We start from the raw sequence: 25,653 nt of genomic DNA, 5'->3' as shown, positions 1-25,653 counted from the left end.
GTTGATAGTATAAAATATTGTGAGGACCGGCTCCCTCTGAAGTAACATAGTTTTTGAGAAAGAGGTAATTTCTCAGTCAAATAATAAAATACGAGTGCTGAGTATGCATCTGAACACACACGAAGTAAGGCAAAAAGGGTGTTTATTCTTTCATTATTCTCTTGCCAATTGAGCTCCAATTTGTACAGGTTTGTTGTTTTATGCATATATTGGTGGGATACACCAAGTGGGGATAATGGTATTCAACTATTACCAAACGTATCCAGTGTCTTTAAAGGCAGGGTATACATTTGGTTTTAAAGACCTCATGTACCTTATGGAAGTGTACGTATCCCGACAAAATACGCGTATGTAACAAACCTGTTGAACTCATGAAGCTCTCCGAAGTTACAAGAAAAAAAATGAAATAAAAAACATCATTGTTGCATAGGGTGAATCCTGTGCTACCGATGCTCGAGAAATTTGGGCTGAAAAACTTCTTTCTTTAAACTTACAATAATTATTGCAATGTTTTATAATACAACAACTCTCGAATTGCCCTACGCGAAATACTTGTTTATGTCCATTAACTTACGGAGTAGTTTACCAAAAGTAAGCCTTTAAAGAAGACGTCAGAAAACAGAGACATAAGGTGCTATACCCAGAATTTTGCAAGTGGTTATAGTTACAAATATACTATTAGTATCAGGTATAAACTATCAAGAACCAGGCCTCGGTGGGTTTAAACCACTAGTTGAAAACCTCTTCACCACACATTGATTCCCTTAATGTAGCCTACGACACAAATAGTGGTCGGAGTTGAGTAAGTTAAGTACTCTGTAATATTCAATAACTAACACACAGGGAGTGTAGTACTATACATACATAAAAGGTAACTCAAACACGAAGGGACCAGTCCCGTCAGATTGGGCGCTTCAAAGAGTTTGTTGTGAATATGATTGGAAAGATGTTTTTAATGTATAATAACACAATGATCCACACAAAATATACCTCTAAATTGTACTAGTGAATGTAACTCGGAATTGTACTCGGGTTCGTAACACTGTCCTTAATAGCAAGACACTTAACATGCTTCTTCCTTCGGATTGGACATGAGCCGTCGGTCCCGTGTGTTGTGTAACTGTTGTGCATCAGTTGCCGCGTGTGACGCGCGTGCAAGGGGTCAATACAGGAAGCCACCATCAACATTAATATTTTGTGTTTTTTTCGTTGACATTGTGAACACAGGGTTCTCCTTTTCGTGGAGTCGCACAATTTGTCATTAAGGTAATTTAATATAATTTGTTATCATTTGGATTTTTTTAAGCCAAGCCAAAGGTAATAGACCACTCGGCAATCAAAAACAGTGACTGAGAAACAAAACGACAAACAAACAATGTTATGTAAAGCCTAGAAATATTTCCTTTTATTTATTCTTGTTCACGGAATATAATAGCAGTGTATCCATCACCATGCAAGTTTACATTAATTCATGCTAAGTCCAGATGCTTTGAAAGCCAATAACAAATAAACTCTTAATTCTTCTATCATTTCTAAATTTGATATCCGAAAAAAATACAACATGCAAAACACGGGAAAGCCCCAGTAAAGATTTTCCAAGTGTTGTCACGAAAAAATAACCATCCTTTTCACCAGTTGGTGTGTGTACATTGAATTGCTTGATTTATTAAACTTAATGTAATGGATAAGCAGTTAATCTGCCCTGGGGTCGATTTCACAAAGAGTTAAGACAAGTCTCATCTCGAGGTAAGACAAGTTACTCGTCCTACTTAGGACTAGCCTTAAAGACACTGGACACTATCGGTAGTTGTCAAAGACACCATTGTCACACGAAGTTGTGTGCGTTTAGATGGGTGATTTCGAGACCTCAAATTCTAAATCTGAGGTCTCGAAATCGAATTCGTGGAAAACTACTTCTTTCTCGAAAACTATGTCACTTCAGACGGAGCCATTTCTCACAATGTTTTGTACCGTCAACCTCTCCCCATTGCTTGTAACCAAGTAAGGAGTTATGCTGATAATTATTTTGAGTTATTACCAATAGTGTCCACTGCCTTTAAGTTGTTAATATCTTATTAGGACTAGTTCTAAGTTGGGACTAGTCCTAACTCTTTGTGAAATTGACCCTAAGTCAGTCAGCAGCCCTACTGGTTTGTGCAAGATCCAATGAAGTCCAGTGTTTGGAAAAGGAAACACACGAAGATGACAGGTGTTAGTTGTCAGATTAAAAGGATGTTTTAATCTGTTTTTCTTTAATGGGGCTTTCCCATAATGAATTTATTAAGTCGAGTATGACTTTTAAAATGATACATGGAAGCTCCTAATCGTTTAAGTATTTTATAGAATTAAATAAATGATGCAACTTGCTTTTTAACTCGTTATTTATGTGTTTCGTATTTATAAGACTAATGCGTACTCATTTATTATTTGACAGCCTCGATTCCAACGACTGAATCATCGCAATTATTACCCATGCCACGCGCTACCTACGACCGTTGCATGAATATATACTCGAACTGTGGCTGTTGCATGAACGGCACGTGTGTTTGGACTGCATGGCGCTTGTAAATGGGCAGCTGCACTGGCAGATAAATATACACCGAATAACGACTTGTCATCAAGTCTATCAGGCCTGATACTTCACGGAGGCAACGAAGACGATTGCCTACGCGCCCCTTGGTCATTGCCCTGGTGCCCTTGAAATGCTCCAGTAGAAATTTACAACACCCTCTTAGGGTGCCCTTTACATACCAAGAAGAAACTGCCTTGGTGCCCTTGCCCTTTCAAAAACGACTGGGTTACAATACCTGTATGCTTCGTTTTTGAAAGGGCAAGGGCACCGAGGCAGTTTCTTCTTGGTAAAGGGCACCCTTTGAGGGTGTTGTAAATTTCTACTGGAGCATATCAAGGGCACCAGGGCAATGACAAGGGGTGCAAAGGGAACCCAGGCGAGGTTCACGACTCTCTGACAGAGGGTTGTAGGACTTCCGACTGCCCCTCCCCTTGAAAAAAAGATAACATCTGCAAACATTGGGCAAGGTTGCCGAGTTGGAAGAGCACCTGCCCATTAACCCAGAGATTCGGGTTCAAATCCTTTTTTCGTTCACCAAAATTTGACTTATTCAGTGTGGTAACTGGTTTACTATTAATCATTTAAAAAAGAATAAAACTGAAAGCGTCTCATAACGGTATAAACACAATGAATCCTCTGAAAAAAATATTAGTAGCAACCAAAACTTCCTTATATTTTACATCTATGTTAGAACTCCGCGGTGTCAACTGGATTGGCCAGCCACACAGGCCTACCACAAAATGAAAGCTTCAGCCCCTAACTAATCATGAATGACATTGCGTACAAATTAAAAATTCTTGAAACTTTGATAAGAATATCTTGTTGGTCTGGAGATGAAGCTCTGTACGAGAAAAAAATAAGCCACCGGCACGCGACTGTTGCTTGCGAAAAAAATGCTGGTCGAAAAAATAACAAGTAATTATCACAAAACGTTCAAAATATGTTTAATTTCATAGCCCTTTGAAAACTAAAAATCGGTCAAACACTAGTGTCTCGAAACATACCATGTACCATGTAGATCTTTAAGTGTCTAAATCGGTTAGATACATAGTGTCTCGAAACATACTATGTTCCATGTAGATCTTTAAGTGTCTAAATCGGTTAGATACATAGTGTCTCGAAACATACCATGTACCATGTAGATCTTTAAGTGTCTAAATCGGTTAGATACATAGTGTCTCGAAACATACCATGTACCATGTAGATCTTTAAGTGTCTAAATCGGTTAGATACATAGTGTCTCGAAACATACTATGTTCTATGTAGATCTAAAAGTCACCTGGAAATATAAATTTTTTTTCTTTCAAACATAAGAGTATATGCTTACGAACAATAAAACAATTTTCTTTTGTAATTGTTTGTCACGATTTATATGTTTAAAAAATATATAAAGTTGCTGGGGGGCTGACTCCGCTGCCCCTTTTGTGACGTCAATCGAGGCAGACTTTGCCTGCAATGCGTATAGTAAACACACGTGCAAAGTACATGTACGTCCAAGTCGTGAGTTGGTACATTTCAAAATGTGTTTTTCTGCATTCAGCAGCAATACACCTGGTCGGCATTGCCGGAAAAAACAACGCCCTCTCGGGTCGGGGTCTACTATTAAATTTGTAAATAACATAATAACCGATTTTTTAAAACCTTAGTTAACTGTTTATTCACATTCCACTCATCAAAACACATATATTAGTGACAAAAGCTTTATTTTGAAAAAATACCACTGCCAGGTGACTTTAAGTGTCTAAATTTAGTTAGATACAAAGTGTCTCGAAACATACCATGTACCATGAAGTGTTTCAGACATGATTTAAAATCTGACTCTCTTAGGCCAGGCTTGAGATTTCGAGCTTGACTCTTAATAAGAAAACCTCATCTCTGGGGTGTAGCCCAGTTTCTCCAGGTTGGGTAGGCAGGCGTAGTTGATCATCGGGGGCGGACCACACATCAAGACAAGGGTATCTGAGCTGGGTGGAGGCATGTGATCTCGGAGCATATCTTCATTGACAAACCCGCTGCTGTACTCCCAACCTTTGGGAGATAGAGGAAAAATAAGTTCAAACAATTATCACACAGTTTTTCTTTTAAATTGTATTAATTGAATCGTCAGGTAATAATTGTATTAAATTATTCAATAAAAAAAAACCATATAATACCTATTGCTTATTTATTTATTTAGATAACATATGATTGTAACTTAATGTGTATGTATTCTTTTTGAAGCTGCCAGACCCTGTAGAAGCCTAGGCTTCCTGGCTGCGACCTCCCCATACTGTTATTAAGTTATGATAAATAGTTTGTCCTTACACTGTACATGTACTAGAAAAATGGTATGGAAATTATACCTGAATTGAAATGAGGATTAGACAATTAATATTGAAAGTACCGTTTTCATAGGAGCAATTCAGGTAAAGATCAACGGCACAACCACAAACAAATAACAATTATAGAACAGTTGAAATGATGGTAAACACATGTACGTTCCAACAATCCTTTATGTCTAAACCCCTATCCCTGTCTGACACCCCTGGTGTATTTTTCTTACCATAAGCCTAACCCTAGGCTTAACCCCAAGTCTAACCCTAACCCTAAGCCTAACCATAAGCCTAACCCTAACACTTACCTTCAGTCCAACCATAAGCCTAAAACTAACACTTACCCTAAGTCTAACCCTAACTTCAAGTCTAACCATAAGCCTAACCCTAACACTTACCTTCAGTCCAACCATAAGCCTAAAACTAACACTTACCCCAAGTCTAACCCTAAGCCTAAGCCTAACCATAAGCCTAATCCTAACACCAACCCTTACTCTAACCCTTACCCTAGCGTTTTAATCATCACGGTTTTTCGGAATATAAGGTCGTCGATTATCGGAACAGAATTGATTATTAGAAAGAGCAACTAAGATAACAAATATAAGATATGGGGGTTTTGGCCCACCCTTATTTTTGATTCTACAAATAAATTTATGTTTTTAACATTGTTTCTTCATTAAATCAAAATTAACTGTCATTATACAGTAATCTTTGACCCAACCAGCCATCTTTTCAACAACCGAGACGTTTTGTAAACATTAAAGATGTATGCAAAGGCAATGAATTCAAATTTAGTTTGACATACATGTAAGCCTATTTGACCGAAAGGTCATATACTCATATTCTATGAAGGTAACAATTTAACAAGACATAAGTACAAAGAATAAACAAGATTTACTTGAAATCTGCTCAGGAATATGAGGGTTTATGGAAGAAAGGGTAAAACATAACAAAATATAAGAACTATATGAAATTAGAAATGGAGTAATAATCTCTCAAATATCAGACATTCGTTTCCAACCAATTAATTTCAATTCAATTCTATTTAAAGCAAAGCACTTATTCAAATCAATTCATTTCAATTCAATATTCTTAAATTCAATACAAGTCAATTCAATTAAAGTCAATTAAATTCAAGTCAAGTCAATTCAATACAATTCAATTCAGTTCTATACAATACAATACAATACAATACAAGTCAAAATTAAGTCAAGTCAATTCAAGTCAAGTCAATTCAATATAAGTCAATTCTAGTCAAGTCAATTCAATACAATTCAATTCAATTCAATACAATACAATTCAATTCAATTCAATACAATACAATTTAATTCAATTCAATTCAATACAATACAAGTCAATTCAATGTCAATTAAATTCAAGTCAATTAAGTTCATGTCAATTCAATTCAATTCAAGTCAATTCTAGTCAAGGCAATATAATTCAATTCAAGTAATTTCAAGTAAAATCATGTCAATGCAATTCAATACAATGCAATACAATTCAATTCAATACAATACAAGTCTATTCAAGTCAGTCGAAGTCAATTCAAATAAATTCAATACATTTAAAGTCAATTCATGTCAATTCAATACAATTCAATTCAAGTAATTTCAAGTCAAATCATGTCAATACAATACAATACAATTCCATACATTACAAGTCAACTGAAGTCAATTCAATTCAATTCATTTCAAAGCAATTCAATAAAATTCATTTCAATACAAGATAAAACAATTCAAGCACTTCAATTCAGTTCAATAATTCAGTTCAATTCATTTCAAACCAATTCAATTCAGTTCATTCAAAGCAATTCCATTCAAGAAGACATTTTTCTCTTTGGAAAAATACATATCGATAATTAAAGAAAAGAAAATCAAGACACTAGAAAATAAAAGAAAACTTGTCTCAATGTAATGTTTGAAGGCAAAACCTTCAGCAACACAAAAACAACAGACTAAAACTGAGGACAGAACAAACGACCATATTAACTTACCTTCATCAGGCCTGTCCAGGGTGTACCACAGCTTGAACCGATCCCCATGCTCCTTACTGATCTCCTCCAGCTCAGGACGAAGAAGAATATCCTTCTCAGTCTGAAGTAAAAAATAAATTAAAAAAATCTTGTAATTTAAAGGCAGTAGACACTATTGGTAATTACTCAAAATAATTGTCAGCATAAAACCACACTTGGTAACGAGTAATGGGGAGAGGTTGATAGTATAAAACCTTGTGAGAAACGGCTCCCTCGGAAGTGACGTAGTTTTCGAGAAACAAGTAATTTTCCATGAATTTGATTTTGAGACCTCAGATTTAGAACTTGAGGTCTCGAAATCAACCATCTAAACGCACACAACTTCGTGTGGCATAGGTGTTTGTTTCTTTCATTATTATCTCACAAGTTCGAAAGACCGATTGAGCTCAAATGTTCACAGGTTTGTTATTTTATGCATATGTTGAGATACTGAGATACCCCAAGTGTGAATGCTAGTCTTTGACAATTACCAATAGAATCCACTGCCTTTAAATGATGATTAAATAAAATATTGTGCAACTTCCACAAAAATGATCGCGCATTACAACAAGAAGAAAAAACATTTTTTATATAAAATATAAAAAAATTACATTCAACTTAAAAACCTACATACATTGTACAAGCACAATTATATAAAAGCAAGATTAAAAAGAAAAGTCTTCACTTTTCGCTTAAACATATCAATGGATTGAGAGTGTTGGATGTCAGATGGCAGTTCATTTCATAGTTTTGGGGCAGCCGATGAAAAGAAACTGTCACCCAATGTTTCTAACATTTTGGTAGTGGGAAGAAATTATTCATTCATAAATACCACAGGCAGTTTAAGCAATCTTATTGGTTGAGAGACTGTCATGTGATTATATCACAAGTGACCAAATTATAGAAATTCATAGATAACACAAACTGTTCAAGTGATCCTGTTGGTTGAGAGGCTGTCACATGATCATACAGATAAAAATGGATATATTTGAAAATAATCACATGTCGTGAAATGTGAAATGTTTCTCAAAATGCTTCAAACCATCGAAAGCTAATAGTAGGCTTCTAACCAATTGTTTGTACTTTGTTTATATAGAGGTCACTAAAACAACAAATATGGATTATGGTTTTAGACAGAGGCCTGATCAAACCCTCGCATAAGAAAAAACTCTAGCTCCGCCTACCTGGTTTGCAAACAAAAGCCACACGTTACATTTGTCAGCGGGGTCCTTCAAGACTTGCCTGACCAGCTGCAGCATTGGAGTGATGCCTGGAATATTAAAGACATAGTAAAGATTAGTAGGATATGAAACTTTGTATGGTCGAAGTAAAACTAAGAGAAGTTTGCGGTAATACCATAATACGTTCTTGGTTTACGAACATCAAAAGGAAAATCAAAAGCTTCAATCGCCGTTTCAGTGCAAAAATTATCAGATTTTAAACAGGACAACCATGACAACAGAAAAAGCACATGGCACGACGACAATAGCTGTGGGTTTTAATGTATTTATTTAAATTGTTTGCAGGTCGCCAGACACACGAGGCATGAAGGCCAATTCAGGGTGTGGGCTTTAAGTCAACTATTTTTCCAGGGGCCGTTGCTACCTACTCCTGGGGCTGAAACAGGGTTACCCCTTTACAGTCCATATGGATATAGGCTTGGGTATCATCCAACAGAAGCCTGGCTGGTAGAGCAGAAAGCACTACCTCCCAACTTTACGAAGAAATCATGATTAAGTGTCTTGCTTCAGGTCGGCAAGACACAAGTGTCATGGTCGAGACTCAAACCAACACTCTGCTGATCAGCAACACCTGAGCTAGAATCAGGTGATCTTAAACGTTAGGCCACGACATGCCACGTGTTATTCTGAGGCCTGTTCACTGATGCAACTTAAATATGGCCCAATTAACAGGGCAAAAAAATAAAAATAAAAATAAAATCCTTTTTCTTCCTCCATACCTGTACCACCAGCGATCATTCCAATATTTTTGGCATGCGTCTTCACAGCCTCAGACTTCTTGTCTGCTTTGATGCTGAACTGGCCTGTACGACAAACAGATTAGTGTTAAATGAAAGGTTAAAAGGCCCGGTCCCACTGTAGCGATAGCAAGAACGATAATGATAACGGCGCAAAGAAAACGCATTCCATTGGTTGAATGAGCATGTGCGTATTCTGCGTGGAGCAATTCAACCAATTAGAATGCGTTCTCTTTGCGTCGTGATCATTATTGTTTTCGCTATCGCTGCAGTGTGATTCGGCATTAAGCCAAGCTAGTGGAGCAGCAAAAGCTCAAATCGAATGTCATAAAACGTTTGGATTTTTGGAGGGGATACAGGTTATACAAGTTATAAAATAATACCATAATAACAATTATAAAGAAAACAAGTAAAATTTATGTACGATGATAACACATTATAAAGAAAACATGAACACAAAAAAAAACAGTTTAAAAGATAGCACCCAGACAGATATGAAAAAGTAAACTAAATTACAATCAGAAAGCATCATGTGGATATCTTGATGCTACAATTCATGATAAAAAGATAAATAGACATAATGCACAAGAACATGGCTTTGAGGAAAAAACACAATCTGTAGTTTAAAATTGTATACATTACAATGAAAGACATCCGACATGCACATTTAAAAAAAAAATACAATAATACAAAAGACACGCTTAATGGCAATTTCAACAACAAATATACAAGGAGTGTTAATATATAAAAAATACCATTTCATAGAAAGAAGAACAACAAAAACACCAGCAAAGTATTTGTAAAGCACTGATGCCAAACAGTTTGAGTCGATATGGCTTTGGGTATTACAATCACGGAACATTCTAGAGTGCCTAGCACTGTGACCAGGGCCTAATTTCATAGAGCTGCTTAAGCACAAAACGTAGCTAAGCACAACAAAATTATGCATACCAGAATAAGTTTACCAGCCAAACTACCGTGTCACAAGGAAAAATTGTGACCGGTATCCTGCTCATTTTTGCAGAAAACTGTTCAGTAAGACTAAAACCCAATCCACATTCAAGGGTCTGGGAGCTGCTTAACACTACCTGTATAAAGCAAATTTTCATGCTAACTATAGCAGAACAATTTGTCGGGATACACCAAGTAAGAACTGGTCTTTGACAATATTACCAAAGGTGTCTAGTGCCTTTAATGTGCTCTCTCTTGCTCTCGATAACGAATAAGGGAATAAAAGTGTAGGCAACGAGTTCTTAAACGGCCGTTTAAACTGGCAGGGTCGTGGCCGTGTGATAAAGCACCAAGCCGCTACTCTTTTATTCCCATTCATAAATGCCCTTATGTTAAAAAGCGAAATAATTCCACATGTATAGAAAATTTCGTTTGCGAATTTTAAAAAACTTTTGTAAAAAAGATTTTTGCGCGTTGGTCGGTGTGTATGCGCGTGTACACACATTTTACGCATTGGGTTCCGCGTAATTTAAATTGGTGTACATGAGCTTGCGCGCCCAACAGCTTCAGCTGTGTCTTTATCAACTGTTTAAACACCCCCACGTGATGCGCTCTCGACCAATAGGATTAGCGAATCTGTCTTGGCTATTTATTAACATTCTTTTATACACTTACCACATCCGTCATAAACTAAGAGCCCGCTTGGGCCACGGACATCAATTGAGTCTCCGATCTCCATGTTTTCAAGGTACTGAGACATTTTCCCTCCCTCTGGGAACTTGGGGTGAACATCTTTGAAGTACACCTGGAGTAGAATTTTGAAAAAAAAAAAAAAAAAAAAAAAGTCATGTATTTTTTGTCAGGCCTTGAAATTGTCCACGGCACCCGCAGCAAATGCCGTGGTGCCCTGTGCTTTTGCTGTGGTGCCCTTTGCGAAGTTCCCATAACAATATTACATTTCCCTCATAGAAGTGCCCCATCCATACCAGAGGAAAATTACTGTGCCCCTTCAAGAGCAAGTTTAAGACCTGCTGTGTACAATGGCAATAATCGATGCTAATTCTTGTCACAACGAAACGGTTATCATGACCGAGGGTTTTAGAGCATTGAATTCAAGTTCTGGTGGCTTCGTCATCGAATGAGGGTTCGAATCCTGTTAATGACACATGTTAATGACACCTCACTATAGAAAGCTGTTGTATGCTTTTAAAATAACCAATAATTTGTATTGCCACTTATTTCAAGAGAGTTAACAAATGATACCTTCCCTTTAATTTCCAAAATACAAAACAAACAAAAACGCAAAAGTAAGCGCAAAACTCAACTATAATACCAGTCCAACCACGCGCCTTTATTGCCCATGTACAAATTGGTGGGATGTCATAGCCGATCGGATAAGAGCACCAAACTTAAGCTCTGGTGTTTCTGTTAAGCTGAGTGGGGGTTCGAGTCCAGGTCGCGACACTTGTGTCCCTGAGCAAGACACTTAACTCTAATTGCTTCCCTCCACCCAGGGGTAAATAGGTCCTGTGAGGGTAGCGTTGGTTCTTGTGATTGATTTAGCTTATTGCGCTACATATTGGCAGCACAGATTGTATACCCCCAGGGAGCTGAGATGGTTTATGAAATGAACTAAGTGGCCCAGTGACCAGGGGTGAACATTTTGAAAGCACTTTGGGTGTATATAGACCGTTCTTTTGCAACGTCACAGCCCGGGTTTTTGCCAACCCAGATTGGAAAACTATGGAGAGCCGTAAGTGCAAAATAAGTAAAGATCGCTATTTTTTGTAACAATGTACCCAAATTTGTTGATTTTGTTAAAAACAAAACAAATAATTATGAGAGGTATTTTATTTAATTGAAAGTTTGCAGAAAATGCTGAATTTGGTTAAAACATCTGTTTTTACGATTTAGTGTTTTACTAACATTCGGCCGACCATGCCAACCAAGGCGGTTTGTTTATCAACAAAAGAAAGGTCTATAAGCGCTATATAAAAATGTTTATTATTATTATGTACATTTACTCACCTTAACAACAAGGTCCATATAACCCTTGTCATCATCGCAAGTCACCGGGGTGTAGGGACGGATAACTAGCTTGCCATCGATGCGGCATGTTAAGTAGATATGCTGACCTATTCAACAGGATTAAAGAAACAGTGTTAATTAAACATAAACTCTGCCACAGACTTCTAGTAAAGTGTATTTTAAAAAATTTTAGTCTGGCCCTAGAGGGCGTTCTAAAATTTGGTGATGTCATTGTATGTGTCCATGATCTCTTTGAGAGGAATAACACCACCTTTGGCATGTTTGGAGTTAGATTTTGAAGGACAAAGAAGATTTTCAAGACTCACCGACTGGAAGACCGAGGATGTGATCCTTGGATGGTAAGGCAAAACGAAAGCGTCTTGTGTCATGACTAACAATCTGCAGAGAAAAAAAAAGGTTTGCCATTACAGGCCAGATCCTTCACCGAGGCAACGAAGATAATTGCCTTGATGCCCCCTGGTTAATGCTTTGGTGCCCTTGAATTGCTACAGTGGAAAAAATTTACAATTTCCTCATACGGTGTAGTGTGTCTGATCCCACCAATACTAGTGCAGTCCTCGGTCCAAAACCATTCAGTAACTCAAAACCTAAACTGTTGGACTAGGGTATACTATACGCACGATCAGATCACTAGTGCAGTCCTCAGTGCAAAACCAATCAGCATGTTCAGTAACTCAACATCCAAACTTTTGAACTGGTATGAACTCTTCAGACTGTTTTTTAAACTGTCTCAATGGTTTTTTACATTTTTCATTATCACCCGTCCAGGCCTGATACTTCACGGAGGCAACGGAGGCGATTGCCTCCGTTGCCCCTTGCCATTGCCTCGGTGCCCTTGAAATGCTCCAGTAGAAATTTACCATTTCCTCATAGGGTGCCCTTTGCCAAAGAGAAAATGCCTTGGTGCCCTTGCCCTTTCAAAAACGAAGCATACAGGCCTGTACATCCTTACCTCTTTATCCACCAGCTCAAATGGGAATTTTGTTTCAGGATCTTTCAGAGCTTTGGGCGGCCCGGCAGGTTTTCGTTTCCCTCCTAAGAAGAACTTGCCAATGATGATGGTGACGGCAATCACGCCGACGCCCAACAAAACGGGAACACCGAACTGTAGAGAAATAAACAATCAAAGCACTTTTCATGATTCTGCCCAGGTTTTCTTTAGTTGTGGAAAAACTGTTTCCCTGGTAACCTGTGCATGATGGATCAGCTACATGGTAGGTCATATAAATAGACTCGAACCAAAAAAGTGCTCAAAATAACTGGCTTTGGGGTCATATATTTTTACTGGTAAATACCCAACATTACTTTTTGTGGAAAACTTTTGAAAGGAAAATGCAAGTGTAATTTAAAACTTTTTAAAAGGTGTGGTGGTTTGAAACTGTCAAACAGAAGAAACTCTTCCAGTGGTGGTTGGCCTGAGTGCCTGACGGGTTTTTGTCACCGACCACTGTGACAATAACCCTCGCCTTTCTAAGCCAAGTGCTTGTAATCATACATGTACACATACGTATGTACATGTACAGGGTGTCAAGGCTGAGTGGTTAAAAGCATAAATTCAAGTTCTGGCAGTAAAGGCAGTGGACACTATTGGTAGTTACTCAAAATAATTATTGGCATAAAACCTTTCTTGGTGACGAGTAATGGGGAGAGGTTGATAGCATAAAACATTGTGAGAAACGGCTCCCTCTGAAGTGCCATAGTTTTCGAGAAAGAAGTAATTTTCCACGAATTTGATTTCGAGACCTCAGATTTAGAACTTGAGGTCTCGAAATCAACTATCCAAACGCACACAACTTCGTGTTGCAAGGTGTTTTTTTTCTTTCTTTATTATCTCACAACTTCGATGACCGATTGAGCTCAAATTTTCACAGGTTTGTTATTTTATGCATACTTTGAAATTCACCAACTGTGATGGCTAGTCTTTGACAATTACCAATAGTGTCCAGTCATCGGCGTGTGGGTTCGGGTCTGAGAAAGAATTAAAGGAATGTTATTTATTGGCCCAGTGACCAGGGAACGAATGTAAAGCGCTTTGAGACGGTCAGGGGCCTGTTGTGAAGTGCAAGAACTAAATATATTATTACACACATGTAATATAATTACAAATAAACGATAGTGTGCTCAAAAATACTTACAGCAGATGTAACGTCCATAATTCGACAGATGTTAAGTGATTTATGCACAAAGTATTTGTGGAATCTGCATCAAAATTTCCCCAGGTAATAAACTGCCTGCACAATCAGACTCTAACACTAACTAACAGTGTGTGGTACTCATGAACACTGGCACGTAGGCCATGTCTGTAATACTACAAACAGTAACTGTGCTCACAGAAAACTGTGCTTTCTGCATTTAATGCATGGTAGTACATGTACCAGCATCTCCACAGGTCAATGTGCGGGCACTGACTAAATAAATCCATGTCCATCTGTGTGTACAAGGAAAACCTACAGACCGTATTGAATATGATGTCACTACTTAAATATCTGCCCTACAACATGGCGTCTGTGAACATGTGCGTGGGGGTGCGTGCATGTTTCCATGGAAGTCGCCATATCGTAGGGCAAACCGTATGCGCCTCTGAAATGCGTACATCAGTGAAGCACGCAACAATCCCGGTTTGATTTCTACAGCACATGCAGGCACACACTTACAGACGCCATGTTGAAGAGCAGTTATTTGAATGGTGATGTCATATGAATCAATACGATAATTTTATGATAATGACTGGTAATGTGGTATACAGCACCCTAGATAGATTCAACCCACTTACCTTCTGTGTTTAGGTTATAGGAGGTGAGGGTACCAGGAGGTGCAATGAAATGTAGGCATCACCATGGAAACAGGAAGGTTAAAGGTGCAAAATGGCCAGTAGCGATGGTATGCAAATAGAGCGCCAGCAGATTGTATGTGGGAAAGGAAAATAGCAATTTTAAAACTTAATTGAGGAGTGTGGGCTTTTGTTTAAAGCATGCATGGGTTTTGAAGCATTGCATGGTGAGGTAGGCCTACAATACTTGTTTGCAATTAACACCATTATATGCATGTCTACATACCAGGGCCCAATTACATTGAGCTGCTTTCATCACAAAAAATCAGCTAAGCATAACAAAATTATGCTTACCAGAATAAGGTAACCAGCCAAACTAATATATCACATGTAAAATTTGTGACTCACTGGAATCCTGCTTGTCTCGGCTTAGCAAACAGTTCTCTAAAGAACAAAATCTACGGGAAGTTAAGTAGACATGCACATATCACAAACCAAATCATGCATATTGTTTTAAGCCAAGGCTTAAAATGTACACTAGATCACAGTTGGCAGTATCTTATTGGAGAATTCACAGTACATTCAGGCCTGATACTTCACGGAGGCAACGAAGGTGATTGCCTCCGTTGCCCCATGTCATTGCCTTGGTGCCCTAGAAATGCTCCAGTAGAAATTTACAATTTCCTCATAGGGTGCCCTTTGCCAAAGAAAAAATGCCTTGGTGCCCTTGCCCTTTCAAAAACGAAGCATACAGCCATGTACATTTAAAACCATAAATCTTCAAATAGACAAATCTTTACTCAGTGCTCAACCTTATCTTACAATTGTGTAGGGTCCAGTTTACCACCTTTGAGCACCATTAACAAGTCTAGACAACGAGTCATCAATCAAGGGTACTTTTGGGAAGAACACCAGAGTTTTAGACAAAGCTAGTTTTCTGCCAACCTTACTAAAAAGTCTGATTTAAATGCATGTAATAATACAGTATACTGCAGTAAATACTGTACATTGTACACCTATGTGACATATTTATTTATTTATTTATTTCATTATCTATTTATTGCAACCACAGGACAATAAAGAGAATGGTTGAGATAAAATAGAATCTTTAAAATTATATAAAACAATACAAGAACGTATCACTATGAACACATAACTAAAAATAAATCTATTCATTTTCTATTCTATTTAACATCTATTATATCGTTGCGGTACCCGCTGCCAAAACATAGGATTCGAACTGCCTCTAGCTACCGGGCAACCTCGGTAGTCTAGTTGGTAAGACACTGCTCTAGAATTGCAAGGGTCGTGGGTTCGAATCCCACCCGAGTAACATGCCTGTGATAATTTTTCACAGGACTCGGGAAAGTACTGAGTATACAGTGCTAACACACATTGGTGTATGGGTAAAAACCAAAATTAATATTCTTTATCCCCGATGCAAATTTAACATCTATTATAAAACTATTCATGTAAGGCCTACTGTACACAAGGCTCTACTCTGAACAAACAGCTGAGTTGAATATGTATTAAATCTGGATCTAATTGTACTTTTGCAGAGTTTTTACCCGCAGCTGTTCGTGTTCTAAATGACAGGTTTTAATCATGATTGTATATATTTTAGTTCAATCGTGCTGTTTTTATCTTTCGTATTTCGCCTGTATATTGTAATACTTTTCATAAAATGTTTATATGTATTTTCAATGTATTTTGTATATAAATGGTAAATTTTTAAGTGTGTATTTTTATATAACATCTTTTTTGACACGCAAAACTACCACGCATTCCACTGTACAAATATTTGTTTTGTTACAAGTGACAATAAAACATTATTCTATTCTAAAAAATTGTTTTACTCTATTCTAAATGTATTTAGTCTGTACAGCAGCAAACACTTACCAATCAATAAAAAAATCAATAAACATATTGTTACAATTTTTCCTAATTGATTAGCCCAGGGTATGAAACCTCGGGATTTGTCCCATATAGGCCTAACTGAAAACATTGTCATTGTATTGTTTAAAGGCAGTGGACACTATTGGTAATTACTCAAAATAATTATTAGCATAAAACCTTTCTTGGTGACGAGTAATGGGGAGAGGTTGATGGTATAAAACATTGTGAGAAACGGCTCCCTCTGAAGTGCCATAGTTTTGGAGAAAGAAGTAATTTTCCACGAATTTGACTTCGAGACCTCAAGTATAGAACTTTGAGGTCTCGAAATCAACCATCTAAACACACACAACTTCGTGTGACAAGGGGGTTTTCTTCTTTCATTATTATCTCGCAACTTTGATGACCGATTGAGCTCAAATTTTCACAGGTTTGTTATTTTATGCATATGTTGAGATACCCCAACTGTGAAGGCTAGTCTTTGACAATTACAAATAGTGTCCACTGCCTTTAAGGCCATTAAGGGTTTGTGTAAACGTAGCTTACAGTAGAAGTACTAATTTATTAGGGGGCCTAGCCCTAACATAGTACAGATAATGTAAAAAAATATATAACAAATTAAAATGCATACATGTGACCGTGGAGCAATAAACCAAATGTGAATAAGTAATAGTTGTGATGAGTAAAAAAAAAACGTATGGCGCCACCACTTTTTCACTCGTTTTTACAAAAAGGGAAATATCAATCAGGTAAATTTGATACTATATTATTTTATTTCAAATGAAAAAGTGGTGGCGCCATGCGGAAACTTTTCCCAATATTGTTTTAAAAAAGAAAAAATTAAATAATAAATGTCATAAAATGCATGCAAACTTTAATTTACTTTTGTCAATCAAATGGAAAACTAAAAAGCCCACGCTGAGAATCGGTACAGACAGTAAATTACTGAGTAGACCCTTCTACCAAGTCAGGACACAACTACCAACAAAACACGTACAAATTATACACAAGTCGTCGGACAAAAAATAGAAATTACAAACAAAGGACGTGACTATGTCGTGTCGCGAGTCGATAAAAAAAGGCGTGTGCTTTTTTAAAGAGAATAGAAGTTGTAAAGTGAGCCAGCAAGCAGCTATTTTAGTGAGCATTCTGAGAGATGTAACGCACGCACTAGTAGCATGTTTAGAGCACTTTTGCAAACTCATGCAAATGTTGTATAATGGTGAGAAATTGAGAGAAAAATGATTGGAATTTATGCATACCAGAGTCTCTTCCAGCCCCATGTTGTCTGCTTGCAAGTTCTGTCTAGAGTGGCCCGGTCAAAGGTCGAATCATTTGGACGTTCGAATTTGCATAAAAAAGAGCGCCCTCAGCGTCAAGTTATTTCTATAGATATTGGCGATCAAAAACAACATCATGGACGATTTCAAGTTGAACGCTGCAAAAATGGTAAGTAAAGTAAGAAATAATTGTATAAGTGTAACCATCCGTTCCTTTGAGAGTAAGTAATGTTAACTGTTTGTTTTACAATTACCTTCTCAGGGCAAATGTATTCAAAAATCATGGTGCAATATACGACATTTTGCAGAACCGTTTTCCCTTCTCTTTTTTCGTTTGGTACCCATGCAAAATGTACGAGAAACTCATAACTGACTGATGTAGGGGACAGTCTTTAAAAATTGTTGGCGTCCTTGGTTACAACTTTAAAAAGAGAGATATTTTCAAAATAGTGCTCTCGATCATTTTAGTATAGATTTCGGCACGAGTTTTCATTTTGTAGGATTACTGAATTTACCTTTCTTGAGCAAGGGGGGCAACGCTTTGAATTTATGAAATATTTTGCATTTTTTGTCACACAAATTTGACTGAAAAAAAAAAAATTGTTAGTTATTATTTAGGCTGATAAAAAGTTTCAGATACATGATGTAGAACATTTTTGATCTCATAATTGAAGTAATTATTACAAAAAGCCTTGTTGAACTTCACTTTTATGAATCTTTTATGAGGAAAGTGTGAATGCAATTTGTATTGAACCCTTAAAACGACAACTGACTGCCTAAAAAAAAACATTTTATTACTAGCAGTACCATTATTATTTTGTTTAGATCGCAGCTCAGCAAAAGCAGCGTAATGGAGCCAGGTCACCAGAGTCCGATAGCAATTGGGACAGCTCTGAGCCAGAGAATACCCTGCCCAACATTAGCTCAGAGGAGGACGTTAGCACTGTATCGACCCACAGCAGGAGAAGAGAAAAGAATGCAACACCAAAAGGTATGAAAACTGTTTCCTCAGTGGGACAGAAAGCAGTCCGAACAGCGCTTGGTTTCACTGTGTATACAGCATTTTATTGCAGAGCGGTCAAGAAATGCACAGGATTCATGTGTACAGCCGCCCAGTGGCAGTGGTTTGTGCAGTACTAACTAGACAAGATTCAAGCTATGGTGTTTCTGATCAGCAGAGTGTGAGTTTGAGTCCCAGTCTTGACATGGTGTGCTGTGGCTGAGTGGTTTAGCACACTGGACTCAAGCTCTGGTGTTTCTGATCAGCAACGATGTTGACATGTGCATCTTGCTCGTCGAGTGATAAAGCACACTGGACCCAACTGTTTCTGGCTTAGTTGGCTTCTGTCTTCTCGTTGTGTAGGAAATACTGCTAAACAAATGTCTTTGCTAAGCAAAAATCGAGTCGGGCACCAGCCTGTAACTGGTAACTGGTAACTTTAGCAGAAACAGGTTACCAGCCCAAATTACTTTAAGTTTACATTGTTGCCCAACTAAGATGTTCGCTTAGCAACTACTATTCTGTTTAGCAAAGCTTGACAGGTTTTATGAAATTGGGGTTTTCATTTGTCAAATATTGATAATTGTTTACCAGATGGTGAAGTTTGAGTAATTAATATATTTTTCTGTATATTTCCAGCACCAAAGCAACCCAGCAGTACTAAACACCAGTCACAAACTCACCCACAGGGCAACAAACCCGTCATGCCTCACCATCTCGCCATCAACGGAGAACAATCTCCAAAGAAGTCTTCACCTGCGTCCAGCATGAGAAGGTGATTAGCAAGTTTGGCACAAAAATTTGTTTATTTGTATATTCAAATATATTAAAATGAGTAGTGTAGATGGCCTTAGCTTTGGATCCAAACCGGACCTTCGTCAGTGGCATAAATAAGTGCAAACAAAAACATATTGGTTCCAAGAAGATGGAGACACAAAGGAACAAATCTAGGGCGGATAAAGTGAACAATACATAGTTAGTGAGTAAGGCAGACTAAATTTAAAGGGAAAATCTATATACAGTACAAATTAAATAGAAAAAAAAAGAACATCAAATTTTCAAAATGTTGTTTTAACAATACCTTCAAAAAAAAAAAAAAAAATTGTCCATGCACCCTCCAGTTGGGTGCAAGGAGTTTGAAAATAAAAAGCAAATCTGCTCTTTAAGCAAGAGGCCCATTAAACTATAAAGGTGTTTCTTGCCGCATCTGCTAAAACTGTTTTTCCTTTTAAGAGGTTCGTTTTTACGAATTCCAAAATAATGTAGATGCAATTTTAGTTTGTTACGTTTCACTCCTAAGCTGGAAGCTTCTTCAGACTGGTGGACATAGAGGGTGCTGTAGACATGGTTTTGAATAATAAGTGATAACTGTTCTGAACCATACATTATTTTTGAATTTGTAAAAACGAACCTCATTAATTAATGATTATAAATCAACAATCCAGATGAACTTATTTAATGTTTGTCCTTTTGTCTTCTGCCTTGGCTTAGTGGACAAGGTGGAAAGGCGACGAAGGCTGGTGTCAATGTGTTTGTAGACCGCGGTAGCGTAGATTCATCAGACGATGATTTCTCCGTCGCTAGCAAGAAATCAGTCCCAAGAAAGCCCGAGAGACCACCGTTTGATTTCAGGAATGCAATAACTGGTGAGTTTACTTAAGGTGACATGCAAAAGCTCTCTACACACTGAAGTTTATGTATAAGGGGTCGTTGAAACCCTTGCTTTCATTGAGTGTCTTAATTAAATAACTTGACATCGACTATAACTAGAAATTCGAACCTTTCCCCTTTTGTTTTGTAGAACCACAGAGGGAGGACGTCGTCAAATCAGAGCGACCGGGCAAAAGCCGGAAAGGAAAAGTTTACGACCCGTCCCCGGAGAAGATGAACCAAAGCATTAATTCAGGTAAATCAGGATTGCATATCAGTGGCACCTTTGGAGTGCAGACCATTATCATGTTGCTACCATCTTGGCATGTTCCCTGTATCCAATAACACTAAATGAATGCTGATATTCAGTGTACAAAAAGGAACCAGGCTATTTCTCCTTTCAGCCTCCGTTTGGTTACATTGGTTTTAATAGAAGAAAATCAAAATGGCTGCACTATGCAATTGGTCTAATGGTCATGACACCCTGCATATAGAGACCAATCATGTACTGTGTCTACTTTAGAACTTTAATTGCTTCTCTTCACCCAGGAGTACATGTACATTGGTACTATGAGGGCTGAAATGGTTCTTGTGATTGTTTTTAGCTTGGTGCACAGCACTACAGAGAGCAAGTTGGAGTGCCCTCAGTGGTTACCTAATGCCTAAAGGTCGACTATTTTAACTCAAACCCAGGCTGGTGAACCATTGGTCGATTACTGTGGTCGACCACTTGGAACCAGCATCATGACCACAGTTTCTTCCAGGGTCCTGATTGTAAGATGTGCCCCTTTAATCCTATATGCACATTGCCACTTTCATTGTATTAATAGCGCCCTCAAGGGTTGAGACATGTAATTCCTTATCTTCCAATATGGCGAGTTAAAGCCATTGGACCCTTTCGGTAAGCAGTATTGTCCAAGGCCCACACTTCGTGTATCACAACTTATATATCAAATAACAAACCTGTGAAAATTTAGGCTCAATCGCTCATCGGAGTCGGGAGAAAATAACGGGAAAACCCACCCTTGGTGTCATGACATGTGCTTAAAATAAATCCGTAATTCTCGTAATTCTGCTGTTTTCTCAAAAAGTAAAGCATTTCATGGAATAATATTTCAAGAGAAGTCTTTCACCACTACCTTCTGTAAACCCTGTAAGTTATTTGTAAATCTGTGAACTTTTTTTTTTTTTTTCTGAACCGAAAGGGTCCAATGGCTTTAATACACAAGGTGAGCCTTTATATTCATGTACCATGCTAACATGTATAATGCCCAGAGGGAAACCAGTGACACTGGATAGCCATCATCTTGTCATCAGAGTGTTGAATACCGTGGTATTGACATAGAGTTATATATAAGAACTAGATGGCGCACTGGTGATGCTTCTTGCACAAACGCTTCGGGACTGCAAGGAGACACGCGCGTGCCATTCTGTACGCGTGTTGAATATGAAACACACGTTGGAGTTTGTGTTTAATGAACGCTACGCGATTCTGTTGTGTCAACTTGCAAAATGGCCGCACTAACACACGCTGTGAGATGCCAGTTTTGTAAGCCAAGAAAATAGCCGCCTGCGCTCATGCCGGTCGCATATATAGGCCAGTGCGCCCTCTAGTTCTTATTTATAACTCTATGGGTATTGATGGTAGATGAGGCTTCCAAACTAAATAATTGTTAATAATTAGTTGTTTGTTTTTTTTATCAACTGTTTATCTTCAGACCAGAAGCAGCTCATTGTGGACACACCAGACGGTAAACCCAAAAAGAAAAACTGGAAAGTCAACCTCGGGTTCCAGTCGACAGAGAACGACGCCACGATGAATGACAACAACAACTTGAGTTACTCACAGCGGGACATGGGGATGTTGACAACAGCCATGTCGTCAGACGTGGAGCTCAAGAAGATGGAGGGGAGGATGAGTCAGATGAGCGAGAAGGATGCAGGGGATGATTTGGGGAAATATGATGAGGCGGGGCTCGAGAACTCACACTTACTCATCAAGGAAAACACTCAGAGGTGAGATTTACAACTCATAATGGTCAATGTTCTGCGTATCTCAGAACTCAAAATAAAAGTGACTCACTACTCAAACTCAAACAAAAAGTGACTCACTACCTGGCTAGGATCTTTCACATCCTCTCACCTTCAACTGATGCCTGGCCCTCGTATGGAAACCTGCTACGGTGACGGAGCTTTCTCTGTTGCTGCTCCCAAATTATTGAACACTCTTCCTTCCTCTCATTCAAACTATCAACCTCTACCCTTGCTGGTACCCATACCCCTGGGTGAAAAGCAATTATAGTAAAGCACCCTGCTCAAGGACAGACACAAGTGTCTTGACCGGGACCCGAACCCACACTCCGGTGACTTAACCACCACAACTTAAATGCCATGCACTTTACCGATTGGCCATGGCACCCATGTGGTAGATGTCTCATGAACCTTTAAAATGAAATTGATTGTGTTTTTCTTCACCCAGATACATCTACCGTTACAACCACGGGAGTATGAAGTACTACGACACACGGACTGGACGTGAGGACATCTATATGACTGCTATAGCTGACAAGTAAGTTATAAGCCCGGGCCACAGGTGTCGAAATGGCGACTATTGATTGCTTAGTCGAGTCCCGACTGCTGTTTTTCAACTACTCAATTAATCAAGCTACCATGACTACTGTAAAAATAATCGTGACTACCTGCTTGTTGAACCAATTGTGACGCTCACGACTATTCACGGCAACGAAACACAATCAGACATCAGTGACACAATCCTTCAATCATCTCAGCATTGTTTAACTTTTTAACTTTTAACTTTTAACTGGCACTGTGTACAGTGTGCTGTGATAATTGTTTGTGATCTGCTGATCAGAAACATAAAACGGTTGGCCAAGTTTAGAGACAGTTATCGTTCAGAGACGTTCTTATTATACTTCACTACCAATGACCTGAACATGCCATTTCATTTTCAATTTTCTTGCAGATCCGAGAAGCTGGTGCGCCGTTGTGCGAGGGAGGTCTTCGGTGCGCTCCGCATCGTCGTGGACTTCTTCCTCATTTTTCTTTTGGAGTTTCTCCGCTTCCTTGCGTACAACATCATAGGACTTTTCCTCGTTGGTCTTCTCACAACGTTCGGCGACTACCTCTTCAAGCCTGTCCTGGCTGCCCTTTTTAACAGTATCCTTCAGCCTGTAGCGGTGTTCTTGTACAACACGGGCGTCGCCCTACAGACAGTATTCAAACCCTTGATTGACATTTTGCGCGGAGTCTTCACGCAGATTGCTATGCTTCTGAGAGCATTGAGGCTCGTAGAGATCAACTGGAAAAGAGGGCCGGAGCAGAATACTCTTAGGAGCATGGAGGAAGTTTGACTCCTCAGGGCATGTGCTTGAGGGAGGAGATTTGTTGGGTTGGACATATTGAACAAAGAAAATATAAAGACTGGAATTGGAACCTGTGAGATTAACGTGCCGTCCCCTTCTAACTGAGCTATTAAGCCCAGAGCAGAACACTCTTAGAAGCATGGAGGAAGTTGGGCGCTTGGGGGATGAGTTTTGTTGGGTTGAACATGTTGACAAAGAAACCTGTTGGGTTAACGTGCATCCCTCTACCAACTGAGCTATTTAGTCCTTACATTGGCGGTCTCCCTATTTTGTTAAAAAGGGCCGGAGCAGACCATGCCTAGGAGCGTGGAGGAAGTCTGACTTATCCAGGGCAGGGTGTCTGAAAAATAAGTCTTGTTTGGTTGAACAGAAAAATGAAAAAGAGTGGGATTCGAACCTGCGGCCTCCAGATTAACTGTAACTGCAACCTTCAGATTAATGTACCATCGCTCTACCAACTGGAACAGAGATCCTCAGCGTTGGGGAAGTTTTACTATTCCACGGCAAGACACCTTAGGGATGTAGGGATTCCGTAGGGTTGAACCTGTTGAACAAAAATATACAAAATTGACTAGAGCGGGATTTGAACCTGCCACCTACAGACTAGTGGGCCGATGTCCCAGGAAAATCCGTCCGCTGGAGATTCTGTCCCCCATTACGAAATGGACCGTTCCGGCTTTCCACTAAGCTCCGCCCACCGCGCACGTGAGCAAGACACGTGTACGAGCACTCCCAATGACATTCTGCACGATTCTGCCGCGCGTGCCAAATATACGCGCACGCATGACCGAGTTTGTCCGACCACAATCATTGCTGTGATTGGTCAAATGGGTGAACGCGCACAGTTTGATTGACAGGCCGGATCGGTCCATTAACACGGGCCAAAGGAGGATGTTTGAAAAGAGTGCGCAGAAGTAGTTTGGACACAGTTTGCCATTTTGGGGGAACTAAACATCTGCTGCATGTCAGGTTGTGTCGCATAGTTTTGTATACCTTTTAATTCTTGTAATTCTTGACAAAGTGTACTATGCAAACTGACTCTTTAACCAATTGGGAATCTGTAAATTGGCATTCTGAAAGATTTGGTTAAAACCATTGGACCCTTTTGGTACAGAACAAAAAAAGTTCACGTATTTACAAATAACTTACAGGGTTTACAGAAGGCAGTGGTGAAAGACTTCTCTTGAAATGAATTCCATGAAATGCTTTACTTTTTGAGAAAACAGAAAAAAAAATATAAATTCTCGATATCGAGAATTACGGATTTATGTTAAACACATGTCATGACATGGCGAAACGTGCGGAGACAAGGGTGGGTTTTCCTGTTATTTTCTCCTGACTCCGATGACCGATTGAGCCTAAATTTTCACAGGTTTGTTTTTACCGAAAGGGTTCAATGGCTTTAAGTAAAGTATTCCTGCCCGGCTAGCCTAAATAGGTTTGGAGCATTTTAAATTGACTCAAATGATTGCGATAGTTTCAATTCAAAAACTAATATAAAAATAAAAATTACGAATGAGAAATGAAACTTGTTCTTTGAATTGTGTTAATTAATATATTTATTTCCTTTGACTATTGTGTAACTGATTTTATCATACCTCCTTTAGATTTGAAGATATGCAATGACTATTAACTTATTTTAGTACTTAAGATTTTGAAATACATGTACATTTTGAAATAAATATTCAAAAACAAATTTTGATTAATGAAGCAGTTTTGTCGCAGTGTCCACACTATTGTCTGGGCATATTTACCTAGAAGTGAGTTGGAAGGGTTGAGTCGCGCAGCTGTACCAAGCGGGGCT

The 25,653-nt window shown here is 38.6% G+C and overlaps 2 protein-coding genes across 4 annotated transcripts; one reads left to right on the top strand and one right to left on the bottom strand.

The window, feature by feature from the left end:
- Positions 1-4,237: 4,237 nt before the first annotated feature.
- Positions 4,238-17,846, bottom strand: LOC117305151 (NADH-cytochrome b5 reductase 3-like). 3 transcript variants are annotated; one of them, XM_033789937.1, is made up of 10 exons: positions 17,799-17,846; positions 14,647-14,649; positions 12,826-12,978; positions 12,179-12,251; positions 11,853-11,959; positions 10,500-10,629; positions 8,856-8,939; positions 8,080-8,165; positions 6,878-6,977; positions 4,238-4,600 (listed from the first exon to the last, which is right to left on the bottom strand). In XM_033789937.1, exons 1-10 carry the CDS (start codon positions 17,817-17,819, stop codon positions 4,428-4,430), a joined length of 930 nt encoding a protein of 309 aa, XP_033645828.1. In that variant the 5' UTR covers positions 17,820-17,846; the 3' UTR covers positions 4,238-4,427. The 3 variants fall into 3 exon arrangements, with proteins under 3 accessions (XP_033645828.1, XP_033645829.1, XP_033645831.1); XM_033789938.1 differs by lacking the exon at positions 14,647-14,649 and having other exon boundaries at positions 17,799-17,844; XM_033789940.1 differs by lacking the exons at positions 14,647-14,649; positions 17,799-17,846 and adding an exon at positions 14,009-14,119.
- Positions 17,847-17,939: 93 nt separating this feature from the next.
- Positions 17,940-24,553, top strand: LOC117305150. The gene is made up of 8 exons (XM_033789936.1): positions 17,940-17,985; positions 18,642-18,807; positions 19,456-19,591; positions 20,308-20,462; positions 20,618-20,722; positions 22,185-22,482; positions 22,946-23,035; positions 23,450-24,553. The coding sequence occupies exons 1-8, from the start codon at positions 17,953-17,955 to the stop codon at positions 23,835-23,837; spliced, it is 1,371 nt and encodes a 456-aa protein (XP_033645827.1). The 5' UTR covers positions 17,940-17,952; the 3' UTR covers positions 23,838-24,553.
- Positions 24,554-25,653: the final 1,100 nt, after the last annotated feature.

This window comes from Asterias rubens, chromosome 22, assembly GCF_902459465.1.
Source record: "Asterias rubens chromosome 22, eAstRub1.3, whole genome shotgun sequence".
NCBI classification, from domain to species: domain Eukaryota; kingdom Metazoa; phylum Echinodermata; class Asteroidea; order Forcipulatida; family Asteriidae; genus Asterias; species Asterias rubens.
The sequence above is the reverse complement of the archived record's forward strand: the minus strand, read 5'-3'. Positions and strand labels throughout refer to the sequence as shown.

Coding starts and splice junctions, on each gene's coding strand:
- LOC117305151 (XM_033789937.1), bottom strand. CDS start 17,819: ATGGGGCTGGAAGAGACTCTG. Junction 10,630..11,852: donor ATATGGACCTTGTTGTTAAG/GTGAGTAAATGT, acceptor ATTCTACTCCAG/GTGTACTTCAAAGATGTTCA. Junction 6,978..8,079: donor GGCTTTTGTTTGCAAACCAG/GTAGGCGGAGCT, acceptor TTTTTACTTCAG/ACTGAGAAGGATATTCTTCT.
- LOC117305150 (XM_033789936.1), top strand. CDS start 17,953: ATGGACGATTTCAAGTTGAACGCTGCAAAAATG. Junction 18,808..19,455: donor AAAGAATGCAACACCAAAAG/GTATGAAAACTG, acceptor GTATATTTCCAG/CACCAAAGCAACCCAGCAGT. Junction 22,483..22,945: donor ATCAAGGAAAACACTCAGAG/GTGAGATTTACA, acceptor TTCTTCACCCAG/ATACATCTACCGTTACAACC.